Source organism: Nematostella vectensis, chromosome 1, assembly GCF_932526225.1.
Source record: "Nematostella vectensis chromosome 1, jaNemVect1.1, whole genome shotgun sequence".
NCBI lineage: Eukaryota > Metazoa > Cnidaria > Anthozoa > Actiniaria > Edwardsiidae > Nematostella > Nematostella vectensis.
Window position 1 is genome coordinate 11,214,471 of NC_064034.1, and position 23,824 is coordinate 11,238,294.

At 39.5% G+C, this 23,824-nt stretch overlaps 3 protein-coding genes and 1 long non-coding RNA gene across 5 annotated transcripts; 3 read left to right on the forward strand and 1 right to left on the reverse strand.

Annotated features, from left to right (window-relative positions):
• Positions 1-122: 122 nt before the first annotated feature.
• Positions 123-5,834, forward strand: LOC5517478 (G2 and S phase-expressed protein 1). Of its 2 annotated transcripts, XM_032361896.2 has the most exons (10): positions 123-216; positions 509-571; positions 642-708; positions 1,648-2,200; positions 3,171-3,226; positions 3,445-3,517; positions 3,612-4,338; positions 4,600-5,204; positions 5,349-5,387; positions 5,511-5,834. In XM_032361896.2, the coding sequence occupies exons 3-10, from the start codon at positions 644-646 to the stop codon at positions 5,532-5,534; spliced, it is 2,142 nt and encodes a 713-aa protein (XP_032217787.2). In that variant the 5' UTR covers positions 123-216; positions 509-571; positions 642-643; the 3' UTR covers positions 5,535-5,834. The 2 variants fall into 2 exon arrangements, with proteins under 2 accessions (XP_032217787.2, XP_032217786.2); XM_032361895.2 differs by lacking the exon at positions 509-571.
• Positions 5,835-11,967: 6,133 nt separating this feature from the next.
• LOC5517476 (ras-related protein Rab-32) lies at positions 11,968-13,035 on the reverse strand. The gene has a single exon (XM_001637358.3). It carries the CDS (start codon positions 12,925-12,927, stop codon positions 12,223-12,225), a length of 705 nt encoding a protein of 234 aa, XP_001637408.3. The 5' UTR covers positions 12,928-13,035; the 3' UTR covers positions 11,968-12,222.
• A 5,229-nt stretch (positions 13,036-18,264) lies between these two features.
• On the forward strand, positions 18,265-20,822 carry LOC5517407 (dual specificity protein phosphatase 6). The gene is made up of 3 exons (XM_001637445.3): positions 18,265-18,813; positions 18,994-19,401; positions 20,100-20,822. The coding sequence occupies exons 1-3, from the start codon at positions 18,378-18,380 to the stop codon at positions 20,393-20,395; spliced, it is 1,140 nt and encodes a 379-aa protein (XP_001637495.3). The 5' UTR covers positions 18,265-18,377; the 3' UTR covers positions 20,396-20,822.
• A 74-nt stretch (positions 20,823-20,896) lies between these two features.
• LOC125566062 lies at positions 20,897-21,947 on the forward strand. The gene is made up of 2 exons (XR_007311073.1): positions 20,897-21,472; positions 21,570-21,947. It is a non-coding gene; the product is annotated as an uncharacterized LOC125566062 (long non-coding RNA).
• Positions 21,948-23,824: the final 1,877 nt, after the last annotated feature.

Consider the following 23,824-nt stretch of genomic DNA (forward strand, 5'->3'; position numbering starts at 1 on the left):
AAAGCCGGTACAGGCCGGTTGAGGGGTCAATGTTATAAGCATGGGTTCCCTGTGTTATGATCCTGGCTTCCGGAAGACTAGAACAGCTTGTTAGCCAATCAGATCACATATAGCAATCACGTGTCAAAATTTAAAAATCACACCGCGAGATCTGAAACCCAATGCCGTTTTTTTTGTAGAACACGGATAGTTCGGACTTCGGATACACTGAAATGGGTATGTTTTAGCGTCTAGATTGTAAAGTATCCTTCTGTATAAGTGGTATGTAGCTAGATGGCTTAAAGGATTAACAGACATTTCAAACAGACTTTAGTAAACGCATGGATCGAACGTTTTTGATAGAGTTAGATTGCTTGCCCGTTGCTGACGCGCAACTAAAATCTATTTATATTTTTTGGCTCTTTTGACTACTGATCGTAATTTCTTTCTAGCTTTGATTGCAGCGAAATGACGTCGCTTATTAAATTCTTTTGAGTACTTTCGTGCCTTTTATATTATTATTTGTTAGTTCATTGACTGATCGAATCGACTGGTTGCGTTCCCGACGTCTTCCACTTGGAAGCTTTGAAGGGTACTTATTATAATTTGAATCGTGTCATTTGAGGAACGAGTATTTAAGCTACAGTTTTATTTGTCTTCAGAGATGGACGTTGCACTTCTGGAAGACGAGAAGTTCGACTTTGATCTACCACTGTCTTCAGACGAAGAGTAAGTTTAGAATGAGTTGATGAGTTCATTCAAATTAACAAAACAACCTACCTATCTTAATTATCATAACGAACAAAACAACACCTCTTTTTGCCACAAAAACATATATTGTATTACTTAAATTGTGTAATATAGCGGTAAGACTTAAGAAATTTGCTTTTAGCTCTAGTTTACAACACGATCCAGAGAAGAACACATATTTTGTAAATTATAAGAATTATGGAGAACTGACACACTTCATAAAAACCTGATGCCATCATCAGTGCTGGTGCTGGAAAACACTTTTTTTTTATAAGAATGTCTAATTTTCAGTTGCACAAAGCAATATGTTGCTGCCATCTTAGCCTCGGCATATTCAATAACATGTTCTTAACATTTAGCTGTAAAACATCAGGCTAGATGTTCTTATGGAAATCATAACCTCTCATCTCCTGTATACAAACACTACGTGTACACATAATCATTTAGTTTGCCCTCAAACAGTCCACTGAAATGAGTTTTAATCTAAAATGAGCTTCAATGAGGCATTTTGTTGTTGATAGTATATTTTAGCAAGACAACACACAGTTAATGCACATTCAAAGCAGAGTGTGCGCACACCCCCCCTTGGCCGACAGAAGGTTGGTCATTTCTTACCGAAGAATCGTCAAATACTATCTGTTGTAAATATGATTCCTATGTCTGTGCACCCCTCTCAGTACACGCCTGTAGTTTTATTTGTGTGTTAATTTAGTTTGCCAAATAATGTTCATAGTGAAGGCACACACTTGCAGCAAAAGTGATACAGACTTTACAACTTCTAAATTTGGTCTTTACAGTAGCCCCAAAATAAGGGTGTTATTCAGTGCAATTCCCTAGCCCTCAATTGCTCCAAGATCTGTAAGGTTCATTGTATCACAAACTTTTTTTACTAAACACATTTTATTTTACAAACTCCAGGCAAGAAGATGACGATGAGATCTTCTTTGGTCCAGTTGGACACAAAGAACGTTGTGTGGCCACAAATGCAGAAGTACATGCTGTGGCTGAGAATGAAGACTGGAAGCCTATGAGCCCATTGACAGCTGAACAGATAGTGGAAATTTTCAAAGAAGCCACTGCTGTAGCTTGTATGCTTAAGAATACTGCTGATGAAGAACAAAAAGATGAACCAGCAAGTGATATGCCTGAGTTGTTAAAAGACATTGGGATAGATAAGTCAGATTTGCCTCAGACTAATACAAAAGAAAATTTAAGCCCTGATACCAATCTTGTGGTTGCTAATGCAAATATGGATGGTAACAAAAGCATAGATAAATTGATAAATGCTCCCAAAGATAATGATGCTGGTTTTATGGTGAGAAGGCGAGCACTTGTTGAGAAGAACTCAAGCATGGATACGACTCCTGTAAGCAAGCATGATACAAGAGGCACAAGTGGCCTCTCAAAACCAGGAAAGAGTACTCGGTTACACCTGAAAAAAATCAATACAGCACCTACAACTCGCAATTCTGTAAGTCCTTATGCTTTAACTCTGTTATAGGATTGCAGCAAACAGTAGATAGGTAGGGTTTTAGTAGTCTGGATGGATTTGCATTGAATTATATCAAAAAGAAATAACTACTACTAATACCCCCAGATGGAGAAGGTAAATTGGGCAAATAAGCTGCTTAATGTGAAAAACAAGACCGTTAGTTAAAATACAAGCTAGAAGTGTAGGCCCTTAATCAAAATACTAGCTAGAAGTCTGTTTTATATCCTCTAAAGTTCAAATATACTTCCTATTCTCTCGGAAACTTGAAATTTTTGAAAAATCTTCAATTTGTACCTCACTCTTTATAAACATGTCAGATCTATGCTAAGGTAACATACCTTCATTTATCAAAAGTATTGTATTACAATATTGTATTACAGCCAACGGTAGCCCTCATATTTTAGGTTTTGCCTTACTTGTATTTGAATCTGACTCATATTGAAAGAATCCAAAATGAATTAGCAAAAAGCATCTGTATCTGTTTTTCCTCTATTTATTAACGTTTTGTGCTCTCCTTTTGAGCCTTTTAAAGGTGTCATTATGGTAAAGGCTGATAGCCCAAAGATGGTAAATTCCTTTGTGTCGTAACATTACAACTACTTAGAGTTACTTAGTGAATTAATTATTAAAAATCCTTATGATGTCTTTCGTGTAAGCTCCATCAATTATCGAAAGTAATCTATTACTAGCAAAATAATGTATGATGTAAGCTCTATTTGAAAATTCAAACTGTGCCTTGTCCATCTCACATCATTTAGTTTTTCTTATAAATAGCTTTTTTTAATTCATTGTTATACAGTAAAATCCAAATAACATCTAATTATTTTAAAAATATGATTCGGAAATAATTCGTGCCAATAAAAGTACGTACAGTTGTTTTTACCTCCGATCACTAATATTCAGGCTATCAACTAAACACGGAAACCCTATTTTGTTGTTATTTTTTTAGAGTGAACTCGTTAGCACACCTAGAAGCAAATCAAACTCGTTCTCTCGAACAGATAGGTAAGAAATGGTATCTACAGTTTCCTTATCATTATAAGACAAAACCGACTATTTTAGCGCACCTCAATTCAACCCTATTTGTTCGTATTTGTGTTGTTCATCTGGTATTAAAGAAAGAGTATCATTGGCTTATTGACAGTCAAAAGGGATCATCAGTAATTTCAGGGTGATGCTGATCGATTGTTTTATAGATTCTCATCTTTTTCTCGTTTTTCTAGATCCTTCTCTAGAAATCATAATAGCTCAAGCGCAAGCGATACTTCGTTGACTGAAGAACCAAAAACGTCTAAGGTAAGAAAAAAAAAAGACAAAGTATTGCAATGCCAATTACTAGCGAGTTTTAGCGGTGTACGGTATATTATAACAAAAGTCTGTCTTTTTCTAGTTGACCTTGGTGTCCCGATCTGGTCTCAAACCGCCTGGATTTACAGCAAAGCCACGGCCTCGAACAAACTCCAATTCCTCCGTGTCTTCCAACTCCAGTGCCTCGTCCATTCCGAGTTTCAACCCAAACGAGACATTCACGATAACCCCACAATCAGAATCCATCAAGAAAACATCCAAAAGAACTTCGACCAGGCAGTTGCCAGCTAGCAAGGGGAGCCTTACCAACATCGGCAAAGGCTTGGCCAAGCCGACATTCGCACGGCCGACCGATGTGGCTAAAACGAGTGGAAAGCCACAGCCAATGAAAGCCTTACCGCGTGTTTCCACGCTCGGTGCAACCAGAAGCGCTTCCGCGTCCTGTTCGAAAAGTCCTGTCCGGCCCATGGTGTCCAGAAGAATTGCCAGCGCTGGTTCGTCACAAGGGGTTACGCCCAGACAAAGCGGAACGCCAACTCAAGGTGCTCAACCCAAGCGACGAAGTATAGCCATGCCAGGATCACAGGTGAAGAAACCCGCGCGAAATTGTGATGAGACTTCCGTAGGCTCTTCTGAAGTTTCTACACCACGGAAAGGTCGCCGTAGCCTCTTAGCCACTCCACGTAGCGCTAGCAAGACCTCGAGCAAACCACAGAGCGGTATGGGCTCCCCTCAGGGGATGGTGAAGATGAGAACGCGCTCCAAGGACGAGTGCGGTGAAAATGCGCCAAGCACTCCACCCAACAAAGGTCGGTGATAGTTGTGAACTATGACACTAAACTTTTCGAATTTTAAAGTAATTGGTCAAGTGTACTCTCCATTTCCAGTGAATCAACTACATTTCAAAATAGTAAAGAGTAAAGACTGCATCATCAAAATAGAATTTAGCAGAGCTTCCGACCAGTTTATTTTATATCTTCATTAGAGGAATAGTGATGTTTACGTTGTTCTATTTATTGTTATTGTTGACGTGTTCCGTTTGTTATTGTTGCTGTGTTCCGCTGCCACAGGTGTCAATAGCAAGTCAATGAGCGCTAGCTGCATCAAGCGCCGGTCTTTCATCCCCACCCCCAACTTTAGTCAGAACAAAACCAAGTCTCGTTTCGACTCGGCCACATGCAGTCCCGACGGTGCGAGAATCAAGCAACACAGTCCCAGCACCAGCTCATGTGAATCAAGTGACGACCCTGTGCCTCTGGAACTCTCGCTTACCTTCGTCTTAATGCCCGAAAACACAGATGCACAGAAAGACGAGGAAGAAGCCAGCGCGACGCCTGCTCAAGACCCTGTTTGCGAGCTTGCCAATGAACAGAACCTAAATTTCGACACTGAGTGTCAGGAAAACATTTCTTGTATGGCTGATGTCAACCTCTCGCTCGACCCCGAAGTAGAGAAGGCTGTTGAATATGAACTAGTCGATGGCGTGTCTGAACCTAAAATCCACGACAGCCCTCTACTGAAGATTGCGCGCGAGGATGAGTTTGTAGACCCGTTTTCACCTGGGCTTGTATCGCCGGGTCTCCCCCAAGACGCGTGTTTAAATCCTATGGTTGTACACCCAGACGCGGCCGACTTGATTGACTTGTCCCGTGATACTCCAAAGCGACCTGTTGAGGTGAGTGGATATCAGAATGACATTTTAATGGTGAAGTAGGTCGAATTGGCTTCTGGGACCCAGGCCGCGCGTGTGCGTGTGAAGAAAATACGTAGGTAATTTTACTTGATTGAAACCCAACTATGTCCTTATTTTCATTCTCAGGTAAACCTGATTGATCTTGCAGCCATGTCTCCTTTAAGAGTAAGTTCAACATGGGTACAGTGGAACTCTAGTGGAATATAATTATATAATAAATAATTATATAAATATAAAATGATATTTGAATATTCAATACATGATCTATCTTCCTTTTTTGTTTTTCAGGAAGCGAAGTTGGTAGACATATAATTAATGCAAGAGTATATAAGCAGATTAAAGATTGTATTATAGATTTAATTTGCCGATTTCGTAATAAAGATATCCTAATTTCATTATTTAACCCATAGGGACAATTTCTGAATACCAAAGGTAAAGGGGCACAACATACATGGTTTAGCCGGAACGTGCAACTAACGAATAGACCCGTGATTGGACTTGCAAGCAATGACCCTCCTTATGGGGATAGGGGGGGAAGGGTTAGACTATTCGTATAACAGTAAACATAAAGGGGAATCTCAGCACTTTTGGGGATTAAAAACTTTGCCTTTCCTTGTGTGTGCGTTTTTTTCCTTTAAATATTTTATCAAGATTCTATTCATATTAAAGACTTTCATATCACTCTTCCTTACCCGGAACCTTTACCCGAAAGACACCAGAAGCTGGTGCCGTATTCACTCGAATACGAATGATGAACACCGCGTTAGTGAAAATTGCAATCTGGTAGCACCATATTGATCTCAGGATGGCCTGTTGGGGTGAACGTACCCTGGGTACCAGAGCTATTTCGCTTCGCTAAAAACGTTTTCGCCGCGAAGCATGGAGTTTCTGGTACCCAAGGTAGGGTAATCTGTGAACTTTTCTCAATTTCCCCTATCCAATGTAAATGTACTATTACAGTTAATTTTCGCGACTGAAAAATTTTGAGATGGCGATATTTCGCGTCACTTAATTTTCACGAATATGCTGAGCGCCTGATGTGGACCCTCCACAATCCCTTTTTTTTAGCTCGTAGACAGCCATTGCGGTTCCTGGGGGGTTTTATCCGAAGTTTGGCGTACCGTAAATGATCTAATTTTGATGGCCCGAGGGGGTGTTCATTAGATAGGAGGCGTTTATTATAAACTATTTAACACTTCTACGCTATAGTAAAATATAGGCCCAACTGCAAAACGTCAGAAACATTTACCAAAAAAAACAAAATTCTGAACTACAAATAGAGACAAGCAAACACAAATCAAGTCACAAATAGATACCTTTAGGGAGTGTTCATTATTTATGACCGAGGGGGATCGGTTCCCACATGGATGGGGGGGGGGGAGTAAAAAAGTTTTGGATACGTCGATCGGGGGGTCATAAAAGTTTTAATGTGGTTGGAGGGGGTGGTCTAAAAAACCTTCATCCCTCAAAAGTAGAAAACTTTTTTATTTATTATTATTGAAATGAGTAATCAAAATGCAAGAAAATTCTAGTCGGAAGGAGGCTTCCCGTGCACCCAAAAGATATACTCCGCTAAAATACATATTTGTAATCCTTAGAAGGATTGAAGGTCACTTTTCTTGGTGGGCTTCCTGTGGTGACCGTTGAGTTCAAACTTATGTTTTTAAGTTTATGTTAACTTATGTATAAAGTTTATGTTCAAATTATATTTATATATTCAAATTATATATGTTCAAATATCACTTTGCTACTAACGTTATAATTTATTGTTTTACTAAATATTTATCACAAATAAAGTTTGTTAGTTACTGCAACGTTCTATCGTGGTTTTGAGCTTGTTTTAGAGAGTTTTGGGCCGTTGGAGTTCATGTTTGATCATACATAAAAATACAGCCATAAAAAAACACTTTGACCCGTGAAACAGTAATAGTGAAAATTCGATGATCGATTTTCTAATTGTCATTAATACTATATTTAGCATTGATGCATAAAGTGTGAAACACCTTATTTTTCATAACAATGACTGTCAGAAGACTTTTTCTATGCATGAGTATATTAGTCAGCTCATAAAACTGGTGCCACCATTTTGCGAACTTATAAAGGAGACTTCAAATTATAGCCTCTGTATCTTATTTTCTATTTTCAATCTCTGTTCCTATATTACACCTCTTTAGCCTGAGTCACATGCAGTCCTCGACTGCCTATTTTTGTTATTGTTGTCACTTTTTTTCTTGGTAGCACTGCTTTTGCTACTACTCATTTGAAAACGCCCAATTATTCTGTGGATTGAAAGACTCAAATCACTGGCTTTTGAGTCAACAACACTCGGCTAACAGACTTGGCCACAATCTAAGTTAATGTTCTCTTTTATTGAGGAAGGGGACGTAATTCAAGACATGTATCGACATTCGTGCTTCGAGCATTGTCTATGTGATCTCTAAGCCAACTTATTAATCTTATTAAGTCTTATTAATTTGTCAATACGTAAGTTATACAAACAAGTTGAAAGACGGTTTTCGTTTGTTTCATTTATATTGTTATAGTTTTCAATGACAATTTGCAGTCATTAAAGTCTTTTAACTGATAAATTGTGTTTACAGAAACGATGTATGTTAATAAACTCAGGGGTTTCATTAGGCCCCGGCGGCCCGCGGATCTGCCCGCTATTTTCAGCCAGGGGGGTGGCCCAGGGGTCCCGGGACCCCACTTATAGCTGCCAAAAATACACTAAATGTATGATACATTATCTAAAATACAGGAGAAAATGCCTTGAAAGGGCCTTTTGGCCCCCCTCCTGTTGAAAATCCTGGCTACGCCGCTGCCTACTTACCAATCTCCAACGCCTTCTACTCTGAAACATAATGAAACCCCTGAAACAACTTTGTTAACTTAAAATTCCAACTTTGTCGTGTTACATACATCCTCCACGAGCTTACCACTGGTGACCTTTGATTCAATTAGATGTTGGCCATGTATCTAAGTTTATTGAAAGTTTGTTATGCACTAGTCAATTAAAACCCTCACCCCCATGGTCCTTGTTAGGGTGGGGGTTAAGCTTTGACCCTGCACAAAACTGAGAAAAGCCCCCACCCCTCGGCAAAAAGTGCAGTCAAATGCCACTGAACCTGGAGATGCAAACTATAAGCAACTACAAGACATTTAAAACAAGCCATCTAAAATATAAGCCTTTATCTTTCAAAGCCAGTACACAAAGCAAGTACATTTGTACCAATAACTATAAAGATAACAGTTACTAAAAAAAGAAAAATCATCTTCATCTGGCATAGTTATCATTCATATTGGTTTTCACATATTTCACAGTGCAGCTTGCCACACACTGATACCTGTTCAGCTGATACATGGAATTGCTTGCTACAGAAGAGAAAGAGTCTCAAACCAGAAACTGACATGACATTTGCAAAGTAAATTTGTGACGCTATTCACTTGTCCCCAAACCCCAGGGTGGGGACAAGTCTTACTCAGGTATGTTAAGGCCTGACTTACAGGCTTATACGTTGAAAAACACATTTTCATCAATATCTCGGGGACACAAGGTGCTAATGAAACCAAAATTGGCAAGCACTTTATTCGCATGGATCTAAACATTTTGACAAATTTCGTTTCTATGGCACCGATTTAAGGTGGCTCGAGCGTAATTTTTCGCTTTCTACATTCAATGGAAAATGGGGAATACAGAAACATAGTGGATCTCAAATTTAAATGCATATTTTCAATCCCTATAGTAGTCTTCTTTTCGTGCTGTCTTTTAAGGCTGTCCACCTAGAGCATTAGCTGAAATACAAACAAAACTATGTTTCCATGGCAACGGTTTTCACGGTCACGTGACGCTGGACACGATTAAAAGACAGCATGGTGTGGGGAATTTCATGGCGATTATAAATATATCATTTAAGGCGTTCTCTATTGTCGTTGTGTAATCCCCATTTTTGTTTGAACGCAAAAATTGTAAATTGAGTCTTAAACCTCGTTAAATTGGTTGCCATGGCAACATACAATAAAATAGTCTTCGGACTGACATCAATGTTGTAGCTGCCAAGTTTTGTGATCATAGCTGTTTCTGTTTGGGAGATATTAGCAAAAACAGATTTTGTCCGCGTATAAGCCCCACCAAGTCTCAAGTCAGTCCTTAATACACCTGAGTAGAGTCCAAAACCGTCAATTTCCCCCACCCCCTAGTGACATATTATCGTTCAAAACCCCATTTTAACCCCACACTTCCTCGGGACCATGGGGTGGGGTTTTCAAATGACTAGTGCCTTATCATCCGATCATAAACTTTACCCTCCGCCTATGAAATTCCAGTATACGCCAAACAGCTAAGTTTTTTTTCCTCAGTTGACAGTGACTACAAATCCGAAAACGAGCTGTGCATACAATAAATGGACTTATAGACGCCCCCTTTTCAAAACCTGCACCCCTAAGCTTACAAGTTTGTATTGAACTCCCCTCTATTAAACGCCCTCCCCCACTCCTCAACTCCCCTCCATCCTCCATATCCTTAAAAACAAACGACAGGATATAAATCCAATTTAATTGTCTTCTTGCTTAATCTAAGTGCAAGGAGCGTCTTGCTCAATTAACTTGATCCTGACTGAAATTAGAACCCCACTTCTCTTAGGATTGTTATAGTTTATCATGAACACTGGTCTGCTCGCAGCCGTTTTTAGTGTGATGGAAGCGTTGCGTGACTGACACTAAAAGCAGCTACAAGCAGACTTATGACCACCCCTCTCTACTGAACGTCACCCCCTTGAACCATCGAAATTTAATAAACGCCCCGGTGGACCTCTTTTCACAGGAAACCCCGTCAAATTTGCTAATCTGCATACGCTTGAGACAAGCTTGCAAACCAAGAATATAATACGCGCCTTTTGTATCCCCGCAGTTTAGCTGAATGGTTTTCCTGTTTCAGGGACACTGGGAACGACATAGTAGCTGTGATCTTCATTTACCGATCATTTACTCAGAAAAACAGTCTATCTAATGTGTGTTCAAGGGATGCTTCGGGTTCGTAATTGTTTACCTAAACAACGCTTCAAAGCTGCCGTTTGTGTAGTATTGTTATGGATTTTTTCGTTCCAAGTTGCTGTCTTTTTATTTCTTCACGGTTCGTCTCTTAAACCGCTGGAAAGCTTGGTTGCATATGAACAAAGCGTACGGAATATCTATGCTCAATCATTAAAACAGTCACTGAAAACAATTAGAGGAACATCAGAAGGAATGAGTGTAACAATTACTAACACTACTAGTCAAGCTGCGAATACGATCACACCTGAGTCATTTATTGTCAGGCACGCGAACCTCGACAGAACACTTGATCAATCGATCAAGCCGAGTGCCAAGCTCGTACTTGTTGTTCCTCATGGACTTACTAAGAAGGAGGAAATATCTGGACTGGAATTTCTTCAGGAAGGCGATTTGCAAAATGTTCTTCGATTGGGAAAGCTGTTGACTGAAGAGCTATCGGACTTCGACGGTGCTACATGCGTAGCTGAATCGCATACAAGAGCTGAGGAAATTTCTGATGAAAATCAAACAGATATCTTAGGTAAATATCAAGAAATATTACGCAAAACATGGTGTCATTTCTCAAGGAATCAGTGGAGTTTGCAAATCAGAAACTGTGGGAATATTAGTTCGATAAATCTAAATGATTTATTAGCCCATAACAAGATCAGCAGAGGTATGCGTTCATATGTTTTTCAGACATGTAATGTACTAGACGGAGCTTTCGTCATACGAAGAGATAGTTTTATGCAAATCAAGCACCGCTCCAAATATGGAAGACTTGGGAATTTGGACTTCTTTCTCCGGTCAGGGGGTCACTTGAAAATGGCAAAGTTTGGAAATATGTTTCTGAGTGACAGTTTACATAAAGTAGATAGGGGAGTTAAAGAGGGCGTTCCTGAATTTCCAGACTATGCACACTTTGGGAATGACCATGGTATTCTACGTATTGTCCAGGAAGATAGAATTGAGTGGACAACATGTATTGCAAATGGACAACAGTGCAAGGAAAAGCCTTATTCCCCCCCTGTAGAATTACCACGTTTGGGTATGCCTATTTGTTGTATGGTGGTCCTCGATAGAATGTTGCAGGATATAACCAATGCCTTGAATACAATAGGTATAAGATACCGGGTTATCTATGGTACTTTACTTGGAGGAATCAGAAGCAAAGCTATTATACCATGGACCCATGATGTAGACCTTGCTCTTGATAAAGACATCTGCTCTAACAGAACTTTCTTCTCCAAACTACAAGATCACTTTGGTGGAATGTACTACCTAGGACACTATTTTATGGATATGCCACGTATGGTTCCTCATATACCTGCTTATATCGAAGTCAACAATTCTTCGCTTTTCAAAGAAGGTTATTGCAGGATGGACTTAGACCAGGGATTTTATAGTGAGGAGATAAAGAAATCCATTGAGAGTTTAACACCTCTGAGTTTGCACTGGAGAGATAGGGGGTACCTCGACTTCAACCCAGCCCCAGATATCTGGTGGAATGGATCTGCACTGGTTGAGATTAATCGTAAGAAGTATATCACTATAAGGGATATTGACTATGAATTAAAGAATTGGTACGGGTATGATTATATGAAACCGGCACTTCATGGGGAGACATGGAATGGACTCAGTGACGTTGGGGCTTAATACAGAGCTGGTTGACAAACATGCACATTTATGCAAAAGGCTAATTATGATCAGAATATTGTGACAGTTACATTTTTTATTTAATAATATAAAAGACAATAATAACCTGAGTATCCCCCCCTGAGGGTATGATGGTAGACAGAAAAAATAAAATAAAAACATAAATTGTTTGGAGTATTTACAATTGCCAGGGGGACTCCCATGAAAATGTAAAATGGGGTGATCGCCGGGAAAATTAATTTAAACCCTGAGGGATTGATAGCACTTTGGGTGTGATCAACAGCAATCCCCCAACCCCTGGTCCGTCGTTTCATTATCAGTTCTTCAGTAGATCAGAATCTTCTTGTACCTTTTCTATCAGACAATTAATCGCCCTCTCCATCGCTTCCGAATAACCATCACCTGAGCTGAGCTCATGCCAAGAGAAAAACCCATTTTCAGAGCAAAACTGATCCACCTCTTCTCTATTTCCAAATAGCAACCCCGGTCCAATCCATTCCTTTGATCCCTTACCCGGATTGCTCGGTAGATTATCGACGACTAGAACCATCGGTATAGCACTTCCCTTAGCTCTTATAACATCATTTCGCCAACGTAAAGACCCAGATAGACTGTTTGGATTGTGGGGTCCGCAAAATACCAATGCTGCCACGGCCTCCCTAAAACAATCGATTCGAGTCACAGAAGAATCGATTTCCGGTTGCGAAATATCCAAGATGTTAACTGTAATATCACGTCTTGATTTTGGCTTTTTGGTGCTCCAAGATACTTTGCTTATATGGAGTCGAACACGGACAGTCGGCCAAGAGGTTGTGCTATCTTCCAGAGCTCTATGATTTATATAGTCTTGTAAGATATCAGATCGCGTACAAGGTGAATAAGTGAAATCTCCAACACAAATGATGTTTAGTTCGTATTGGCTTTTGAATCGTCGCTCGAAAAGCCACCAACGTCTCTTTCGGTTATGAATGAATTTATTATCAGAGTAGATCCTCGTCTCTGTTGTGTTGGGTTGTCCCATTCTCTGATTCTTGAATTAATTTTTTTTCATGGATCATAATATGAACATCCTTGCCGGGTACGAAGCTTGTCACGCAACACACGTTGCGGAAGTAAATCTCTATGTGCCAATACCCCTAGACTTCCCCGTAAGCAGGGTTTCAATCAAGCGCCTCCTGATAAGGAACCGCCTCTACATTCATAATGTTAAATGATATCAGGGACGTAGCTCCTTTCCCCGACCAACAAAGACGAAAAACGCCCTGATAGTTATAAACAGATATACTGTATTAGCAGGTTTGTTCTAAAACGCTTAGGTCGTGCGTCGTATTTGACCTTTTTGGTGATACTTCGCTTTCATTTAGCGTGAAAAGCAAGACAGCGCGAGAATAAATGTAGCGCCCTTTCAAAGAATAAAGGTAGTATTGAACATGAACATTGTCAAACTGAGCATATAGTTGGAATGCGCGCGTTTTTTGGTATGCGCAACAGTGGAATTGAAAATCACTCTCCTACTTATAAAAATATTGTCCGATACACACAATCTTACTCCGTTATCTGGTTATAACACCTGTACAGCAACTGTACTAAGCGCGGCGGATGCGAGCGGGCCATACATCCCCTCAGAAATAACGCAACGCTTTCCGATGGAAATATTTCTAAAAAAAAATAATGCTGTTTATAAATATCTTATTGCCCTTGTCTGTTCAAGCCGTAGGGGGTCATATGGACCCGATAACTTTTCGTTTTATGCCCCAAGAGCGAACGGGTCCATAAGCGAACGGGTATATAAGCGAACGGGTTCATGAGTGAACGTAAGCAAACGAGTCCATATGCGAACGGGCCCAAAAGCGAACAGGTCCATATACGAACGGGACCATATGCGAACGGCACCATAAGCGAACGGGTCCATATGTGAACGGGACCATATGCGGACGGGACCATATGCGAACGGGTCCATACCTACGGATCCATGATTTCCCGTACGGCCCGCGCTAAAAGGCATGACAAGCTCCGCCATTTTACGGACTTCTTGTGGTAACACAGAGGGCGCGGGCTGACCGCTAAATAAGTCATCCTGTTATTATCTTACTGTAAAACTTTGCTAATTCCTTAAATGTAAAAGATTATACCCGCATCCTTGATTAACGGAAAACCAAGATCGTAAAACCCTGGGTACTCTACCACAGATTTCCTCCAGTCCTCCCAGCTAATCTAGTCACACACGCGAACAGATGTGTGTACAGCTTAGCCACTTCCTTTCGGTTACAAACCTAGCCCTGCCTATGCTACAAATATAAGGTGGAGATGCCTCGTTATACTTGGTTTAATCTATAATGAGTATAAGATTACTTCTGGCTAAACTCCAGACAAGAAACAATCATATTATTGGTGAGCACTCAAAGAGTTGCGCTCCACATATATTGAGTAATTGTTTTTAAAATTTTAAATGTCTGACACCATCAGCTCATGTAATTCGATACTCAACAATCTGTGATAGTTTATAGTGTCACTCATCTTTATCAGTAAAGATAACCTAGTCTCTTGTTGGGCTCACCTAGAAAGGGACAGTCGAAAGTGGAGCAGAAAAGTTTTGTCCAAAAATCACCCAAAAAGAACTATAAGAGTGTAAATCATTCTGGACGAGTGTCATTCCAGGGCAATTACTATATACTTTTTCTCACTTATCTCCATGTAACTCTAACTGAAAAAAATCAAACTGGCATAATATATCTAGACAGCAATATCAAAAAGTCTTCTGCAAGTTATAGGCTAAACTGCAGAATGACCCGTCCACTTATTTGCATTTTCCTTGTATTTACTGCCTCGTTCTATAGAAATCGAGGTGTGAAGTCTCATTGTTAACTCTTTGTGGACGGGTATTCTGCAGTTGCTCCAAGTTATATCCTGATTTGTCCTTTTCTCAAGTTGATGTCACTAAAAGCCATTTTTTATTCTAAATAGACGTTTTTTATCAGCCAATTTCCTGACGATCCCAAAAGATGAACGTTACGTAAGGTTTGAAGTCACAAGAACGACCATCACACAACGCCCAGCTGTTTCCCTTTGCTGTACAATAAATCACAAGATATGATGAGTCACACACTCGCTGGAAGTAAAGGAATGCGGAACTTTCGCCATTGATCGGCCTTATTCACGCGAAGATTGGTCAATGGACATCATTTCATTTTTAGCGTAGAATCCCCCAATGATAGACATTTCTATTGAGAAAGGAACAACTGGATAATGTATATCATTGATAGGCATTTCTATTGAAAGGAAAGGAACTATTAGCTTGTTTACATAGCAAGGATAGTTGCTGCCCAACATGTATCCGCTTCGCGATGGTGAAAAGTAAACTTTAGCTGAATTAGGTGATGAGTTAGGTCACGCCTAGTTCTCCAGAGGCAGGAATATTCAATGTCTTACAGCTTTACACAAAGTCTCTCTAATAGCTTTTGAGTCTAGAACCGTCACCTGGTACCTGTGGGAAGTAAATGGTCTCTGTGCACCTAACAAATGCAATGAATAAAGGCTTGCCCCGCCCCCTTCGACAAATTTGTCGTAATTCTGGCAATGCAGGAACATTCAGCGAACAATTAGGAATTTTTCTTTAGTTTAGAGTTTAGCCATAGTTAGCAAAACTTGATATATTAAGGTATATTATATTGTTCCCTCAATCCTCACACACGAATGTTGTGGGGATATGACCGTAGTAGTCAACTGGATAATTCTCTCTCAATGATAAATGATGATTCACAATTGTCATTTCCTGTCCGTAAACTTTCCTACTCAAGTCAAGCGAAACACAGGAAAAAGAAGCCTTTTGCTGGCAGGGAACCCAACCCCTGGTACAACAAGTCACCACCTGAAACCAAATGGCATCAAGGGTCTAGAAAATAACCGCTGTATACCATAGTCAGAAACCACAGGCTTACCATCCTCCCGTTGTCACCATCAGAATTATTTCCCTTAAATGATCTATTACAAAATAAAGGTCGAATGAAATCTAGAATATTATATAAGGGCTGAGAAGACAGTACAACAAATTCCAGCAGTTGAGTGCTAGATTACCTCCTATTTTTCCTTGACGCTCATACACATGTCTTTTTCGACTCCCGACGCAAATGGAATGCAGCAAACACCCCTATCCCCCTCTCCTCCCCCCCGATACTTGCAGCAGATATATTGCGACGTTTCAAACACTGTCCTCAGAGCTGCTCAACAATTACTACAATGCGCCTTTTTGAATTTTTTCTATATGCCTTGTAATATGTTATAATTTGCAACACCGAAATGCCCCGAATCTGGAACGAGGACATAAAGTCGTAATATGGTAATAAAAGTTCATGTGACAAAAAAAAAAAAAATAAAGAAAATAGACAAACCATGAATGAATGAAGTCTTTATTGGAATGTTTTGACAACGACGATATGTATTGACTATAGAGTTTCGTCAGAGCTTATATCCCGTAAAAAGGTTAACCTAAAAGTCCCAAAATATCTACACACGTTGCGGTGAAACGCATCGCCCGCAAATATTCACAAATGAAACTATTTTTCTCGTTTTGCCATGATGCTGGTCATTGTGATTTTAAAAGGCTTTGTTTCCTTCCATGTGATCGACTTGTTTTTGGGGAGAACCAGAACTGGTATCTCGCACGCACATGTTTTCGCGGTTCCGTTGGCGACAAAACATTTTTACGTTTCTTCCATTCCAAACCCAACGGGATCTTTTCTGTATATCTCTCTCCCTCTCTCTGCGTAGGTGGCACTCGGTTTTCCGTTTGAGCCGCTCAAATCTTAGGAATGTTTTCTCCCCGACGACCCCTGTAACTCAATGCCCTCTAAAAGCATTACAAACATGAAAATCCTCTTCCGTGGGTTTCAAACGACGAGTTCAGTAACACTTGAGAGTTTTATTTAACCTACTTCGTTTGTCTTAATGTGTCTTTGCAACTAGTGAAGTCCATTTCTTCTTTGTTGCAAAACATTAAAAACTTGTTTTCGCACACCAATAACCGAGGAAAGTAGCTTTTATAAAGTATTAAAGTATTATGTAAAGTTTATTGTTTGAGTGCTGCTTCTCTCAATCATCAGTCGGATAAAAGAATATAACTCAATTAAAACATTATACATAAATACAGGCGAAGAGTGCAAAAGGTCGTTAGCAACTCACTAGAAGGAGCTAAAGAATTTTAGTGGAAAAAGTATACTGCTAAAGGGTTAAACAGCCCGTCATTCTATAAATTTTTAGCAAAAGAGTTGAGAGTTTACAGTCCCTGGGTAAAACAAAAAGGTTCCAAACTAACATTTAATTAGGAACCCCAATTATCTTATGCTAGCAAAACAATAAGTTAAGCTTTGTTTGCTGTTATTTTACTTCCATTGTTTAAAAGGGCTTCAGTAAACAAGCCCATTGCTATTGGACAAAAATAATAACTTATGAAATTAAAAAAAAGGCTGTTAGACAACCAGGACCTAGTAACCTTTTGGCGGGAAAAGTGTTCGTGAAAAAGCTATTTCCGGGATAGACATTCTTTGGTTTATTTCGCCTTCCACTAACTTCGTTTCCTGTCCATTTTATGCCCGACTGATCTTTTGAAGGGCTGGGTTTTTACATCTATACTTCCACCCCTCCCTCATTCAAGTTCGGGAAAGTGAGAGTATGTTCTGTGGGTCCGTTATTCCGATCGTAATTCCGGTGTTGGTCAAGGTATTTTTATCTCAAACTTTCTAGTTGACCTTTCTGACCTCGATGTGGCAAGCTTTTTGGAAAGAAAACAAACTCTAAATCCTTGCATAGTTGATGAAAGCTTGCTCTTAACTGTATTCATGACTTGAATGCTTCATTTTACGCTTGTGCTTGTGGTGTATTCTATGTTCTATGAGTGCTCATTCATGCACGTTACGATAAGTTCAGTTTACGTAGGCGCTAGATTTGAATAACTTTCAAAGCCGCACCCCTTCCCCTTTTGTTTTAGGTCTAATTGCTTGTCACCAAATCGACAAAATATCGCACGGAATCAAACTATGATCAAGACTACTTCACTTTCGGAATATTCTACACACCCTTTCAAGCAACAGTGCTGGTTTTATGTCCGGAATTCGAGTGAAATTTAGTGTCCAAAATTGTTATCTTGCCCCAGTGTTATGCTAATTTTGTTATTTCAATTGTGTCTGAACCGGAAGCTTTTGACAGGCGTATGAAGGCCTGTCACTCCCTCCTGTTAGTTGTCATGGAGATGACCTAGTATTGCGCATAGAACACTGTGATTATTTATATCCTCGCTCTTGATTGGTCAAATAGAACATGCCAATACACTCTGATGATCGGAAATGTCAATCAATTTCGCACTTAAAACAAAGTTTCGGTTCGCGGCATCAAATGGCGAGCGAGAACTAGAGAACTAAATCAGTACAAGTTCAGTCCAGAGGAAGGGGGGTTTACGACGAACTGAATTTTTTAATCATGCCTTCCCTTGCTTTTGTCGTGGAGAGTCCACGAAAATATCGTAGGACTCAATCGGAAAAGAAAGTAATGGCGCGCGGAGGCAGTCCGAACTGGCTTTCAGAGCAAATGAGAAGCGGCAACTACGTGCTGTTGCTGGACTGTCGTCCCTTCGCTGAGTTCGTTCGTAGTCACATTCAAGGGGCAATAAATCTAACTATCCCTAGTTTAATGCTACGGAGAATGAAGAAAGGAAATAACTTTTCATTCACCTCTCTGATATCTTCGGAAGAGGGAAAAGAGCAGTTTAACAAGAACCTACATATGGCAACTGCAGTAGTTCTGTACGACTCCAATACCAAAGACATCGCGAGTATTGGAATTAACTCGGTAATGGCAGTGCTGATAAAGAAATTGGCTGACGAATGTGCTCCAGGAACTCTTCGGCTACTTGAAGGTGAGTTAACAAATTCCATTGCATTGTCGAGTTGGTTAACCGTACGGTTCAGCATTCGTTTCAGTTTATTTGGATTTCATGGTTCATTTCATTCTGTCAAGATGAGACGAGACAGTACTAAAATGGTTTGATAATTTTCTTGAGATTACTTTTCCTTCTAACTCCGTTCTGTATTTTTAGGTGGTTTTTCTAAGTTTGAGGAAAGATTTCCATCCTTCTGTGAGCCGGGAGAGGAGTCCGGCCGGCCATTGCTATCCCTGTCCGGACTGACAATACGAGAGGCAAGTGAACAAGCGGTTCCATCAAGGATATTACTCCCAAATGTGCAGCCTTCGACGCCAGAGAATCGCAATGTATCGAACTGTGAATTGGCCGAAATACTTCCCCGCCTTTACCTTGGTAGCGAAAAAGACGCTTCAAACATCGAACTACTCAGAAAGCACAAAATAAGCTACGTTCTAAATGTAACCCACGACCGTCCAAATACATTCGCTCATATCGAAGGATTTAAATACAAGAACCTACCTGTTGAGGACAACTTGATGGCAAATTTAACGGAGTTGTTTCCAGAGGCTTTCGCATTTATCGGTGAGTAATTGAAGTATAATTTAGCCGTCACAACACATTCTTATCTTTTCAAAAAGCATAGTTGCTTTTTTTATTTACTTTGCGGCCGCTTTTAGCGCGAAATTAACTAAAGTATATTCCTCAAGTGTTGATACTTCAGTCGATACATCGTTAGACCTGAGGGGAAATGAGGCTATTTTACCTCGTTTAGCTAGAATCTTCTAGTGTTTTTGGCCTAAGGTAGTGTTTGTTTTTGTCAATTGTTACACAATGAATTACTAAACTCGTTGGCCTTTTCGGCAGAGTTACCTATCGGAATTTAAAATCTGACGCGCGCGATTCTTTCAAAATAAAACTATGTTTTTGTTTTGTTTTTAAAGCGAACGTGGCTAGTAATATTTTCTTTTATAAATTCACATTGCCCAAAACATCGTCTTTAGAATTTGCTTTCCCATATTGCTTCTACGGCTAATTTCGCTAAATATTCACAATAATGGGCTCCCAAGAGAAAATAAGGCAAACGATTTGTTGTGTTCGTTAATTGCTCTACTTTATTTTATTGCTTTACAGTCCTTTGCCGCCCAACCTAATATTCATAATAACTCAAACAAAAAGCAATTAGAGCAAAAAGTAACACATAAAAACAATGTATTAAATACTAAGAACCGTTCTTTATTTTACGAATTATTATTAATGTTCTATCTTTTATTTATCAACAGACGAAGGTCGGCAGAAAAGTAGTAATGTTCTTGTCCATTGCCTAGCTGGTATTTCCAGATCCGTCACCATCACCATCGCTTATCTAATGTCGTCCCAACACCTAAGTCTTAACGAGGCCTATGACTTTGTAAAGGCAAGAAAATCGAACGTTTCACCCAACTTCAACTTCATGGGTCAATTATTGGACTTTGAGAGATCGCTGAATCTGCCTCGTACTCCCAGCTCCACAACCAGTACCCTTTCGCCAGCCAGTAGCTTGGATGAGAGCGAATTGGACACAAGCGATGATCTATAGCAAAATGTCAGTCAGAGAGTTATTGAATTCAAAAATCATTGAATAGCAGATAAATATAAATATCTATTTATAATTTATTAGAATATTAGCTCCACAAGTTTTGTTAAATGGGAATAGTATAGTTATGTTCTGTAATGGAATATATTATGTCGACTAATCATGCGCGAACTCAACAACTTCACATTCTTCAAATCTTAAAAAAAATCGTACATTCAAGCTCTAATGACTTTATCATGTGCAGTCCTGCATATTCTTCTATTCTATATAAATACGGTTTTCAATTTTCTATTAATGTGCCTCGACTTCATCAGCGTTGTGTTTTAGATAATTAGAGACTTCGATTGAAACTATTCTCAATTGTTCGTGAATTATTATTGTAAATATTGTATATACATAGATGAATAAATTTACCCCACAGAGTTATAAACACTTGAATGTGGTTTGATATATTTTCTGTCCTTCTTTTATTTGGCCACCTAATTAGCCTTGAGATATTACTTATGACTTTTTTTGACAAAGGAAATAAGGTAGAAAGAAGATGCTAACTAATTTAGTTCTCGACCCCATGGTAGGTAGCCCTGATTTTACTTGCATCGTCTTCTGTTACTCTGAGGAACCCCAGTGACCTTGAAACTTTAATCCCAGTTTGAATCGCCTTTTCGTCACCCAATCGGAAATAAAAGAACGTCTAAAATCCAATTAAAGATATTCACACATGCACTCGGCTCGATTACAGCCTGGGGGCGACGACTCCATTCCTGCTATCGTGCTGTGAGCTAGCTTAGCGAGTCGCACACCTAGGTAACCCAAGAGAGAAAGCCCAAGCTATCAAAAAGATTGAGCTTAGATCACAACAGGGAGAGAATACCAAAGAATCTTTATAAAATCTAAGTCTGTTGGTGGTATCCGTGTTTCCCTGCTAGCAAACGCTCGGGAGAATTCTGCTAGCAGTTAACATCCGCGGGATCTTTCCGGACAAAATGGCCTAAGTGGATAAACTAGGAATGAATATTCTAAACGCCTAGCTTTATTTAGCAGATTGCGGGGATAGTTTCCACGGGTTGTCTGATTAAGCAGGTTAGCCGTAAGGCTTTTGGACGGGTTTGTTTTGGAGCAATACTTTATCTCTTTGCTCTTGGCGCTTTACTTATCGCTTTTTTTTCTGATATTTCAGGTTGCTTCAAGTCACACAATGGATTGACTTAACTTTTTTTAAGTACTCCTCGAATATTTTAACAATTTCGAAGGGGTGAGTTTTCACCTTTGGAAATACCTTATTGACAAACTCCCTCCCAAATACCCGTAAAAGTAAAAACCCGCTACCTGATGGCTCTGAAATATGCTATAAGCTCTTCTACAGACTAGAGTTTTAACTACCCAAGAGGTCAATTGCGCTTTTTTTTCTGTTTCCGGCTCGCCAGACAAGAAGGCGCCTCCTTTCGACCTCCTGTACGCCCCTGTGTTTTGTTTTGGTTTATTGATTGTGTATCCGTTGTTAAACCTAAACCCCATACTTCCTTATTTCAAGTAATTTTCGACTTATTATTGGCAACGTGTATCCTGTTTTTTCCTTTAAGGTTGTTAAACATAGGTCTTCAAATGGGGTTTGACGCTAGATGGGCACCGCTGCGGTCAGTCCGTCAATATAAGGGGGTTTTAAAACCCTCTGAAATAGTCTCACAACTTTGGAGCTAAAAATAACAAACAACTCGAACAAAGTGCAGAAAAATACTAAAGCGAGAAATATCACTCTAAATGCTAGATTTCGCCCATAGATATGCCTTTTTCAATAATATCTCCCTAGATCACCAGCTAATTTCCCGATTTTCGTTGCAATAGACTCGGAATACCCCCTCCGGCTCGTGAGATCACACCAGACGTAAACAAGATGAGCAAGAGATGTCGTGACGTGATGATGTTTATGAAAGTGATAAGATTTTTAAAAAAAGTAGGAAGAAACCACCGGACAGCCTCTATCTGCTGGTGTGCGTCGGGCCTTGTTGTCTGCGTCGACAGTTGATTAATTAATAAAACCTTTAAAAGAAAAAGTCGACAACAACGCAGATTTATGTTTTTTAGAACGATGTTTCGGCAGGCCAATACCTGCCTTCTTCAGGTTATAAATGAGTTACAATGGCATGTTACAGCTAGTATATGTACAAAGTTCATTGATGATTAACTAACAAAAGGTAAAAATAGTAATTGAGTAAGGAGTGACTTGTGGAAGATGGTAAATAGGGTGGTGTGGATTACTAAGTAGCTAAACGGTTTCTTCACGCCGGTTGAGGCCACCGGGTTCACGAGTATGGAAGCCCATGAGGGCCACTCAAGGTTTTCGTTAACAACATCTCACCTTTCGGTCACGACTTTGAACAATTTGCGTCACGACAACACACTTGGAGTGTCACGACAAAGCACTATTTGATTATCGCTTATTTGCAGATTTAGATTCACCATATCGCACTTTGTGTCTCAAAACATCGCACTTTGTGTCTTTAAAAACTCATCATTTTGCCTTTGCTTAAAACATTTCAGTATATCGTTCACGACATTCAACTTTGTGCTTATGACATAGCACTATTTGTCTATTGCATAAAATATTTGACTTTGTGTCTTAAAAAATCTCGCGATTTGCCGAATGCGCAAATCATTTCAGTTTTTGTCTATTGCATAAAATAATTAACTTTGTATTTTATAACATTTAGCTTTATTCAGTGTTCTACAGATGAACGTACCTCTAGCTCGCCTTGCGGGACTACGGCCCCAATGATAAATCTACATCGGAAGCCTCTCCTCCAAACGTAAATCATGAGGCGGCTCATCGCTTGAATGGTAATAATATCTAACTTTTTTGACAATCATTTACAGCATTCCATAATATTTTAGGCAACGACTCACAATGGGTCACAATGCAAAAAGTGAGTTTTTCTACATAGACCAGCATGCTTTGCGAATAGACTAGAAACGTAATTTCGAAATACTAAGAGATATATAAGTAAATATAAATATTAAATCAAGATTATAAGCATCAAGATTATAAGCCATAAAGCTCAGCGAAATAAATAGCATTGTTGATAAGACAAAGTAAAAAGTTCAGCATTGCGACCCATTGTGAGTCGTTGCCTAAGATATTATGGAATGCTGTTAAGTCAAATGCCGTGATTTATCGTTTGGAGGAGAGGCTTCCGATGTAGAGTTATCATTGGGGCCGTAGTCCCGCAAGGCGAGCCAGAGGTACCTGCATCTCGAGAAATCGCGAGATTTTTTAAGACACAAAGTCCCATGTTATAAAGCACAAAGTCAAATATTTTATGCAATAGACAAATAGTGCTATGTTACAAGCACAAAGCTGAATGTCGTGAACGATATACTGAAATGTTTTAAGCAAAGGCCAAATGATGAGTTTTTTAAGACACAAAGTGCGATGTT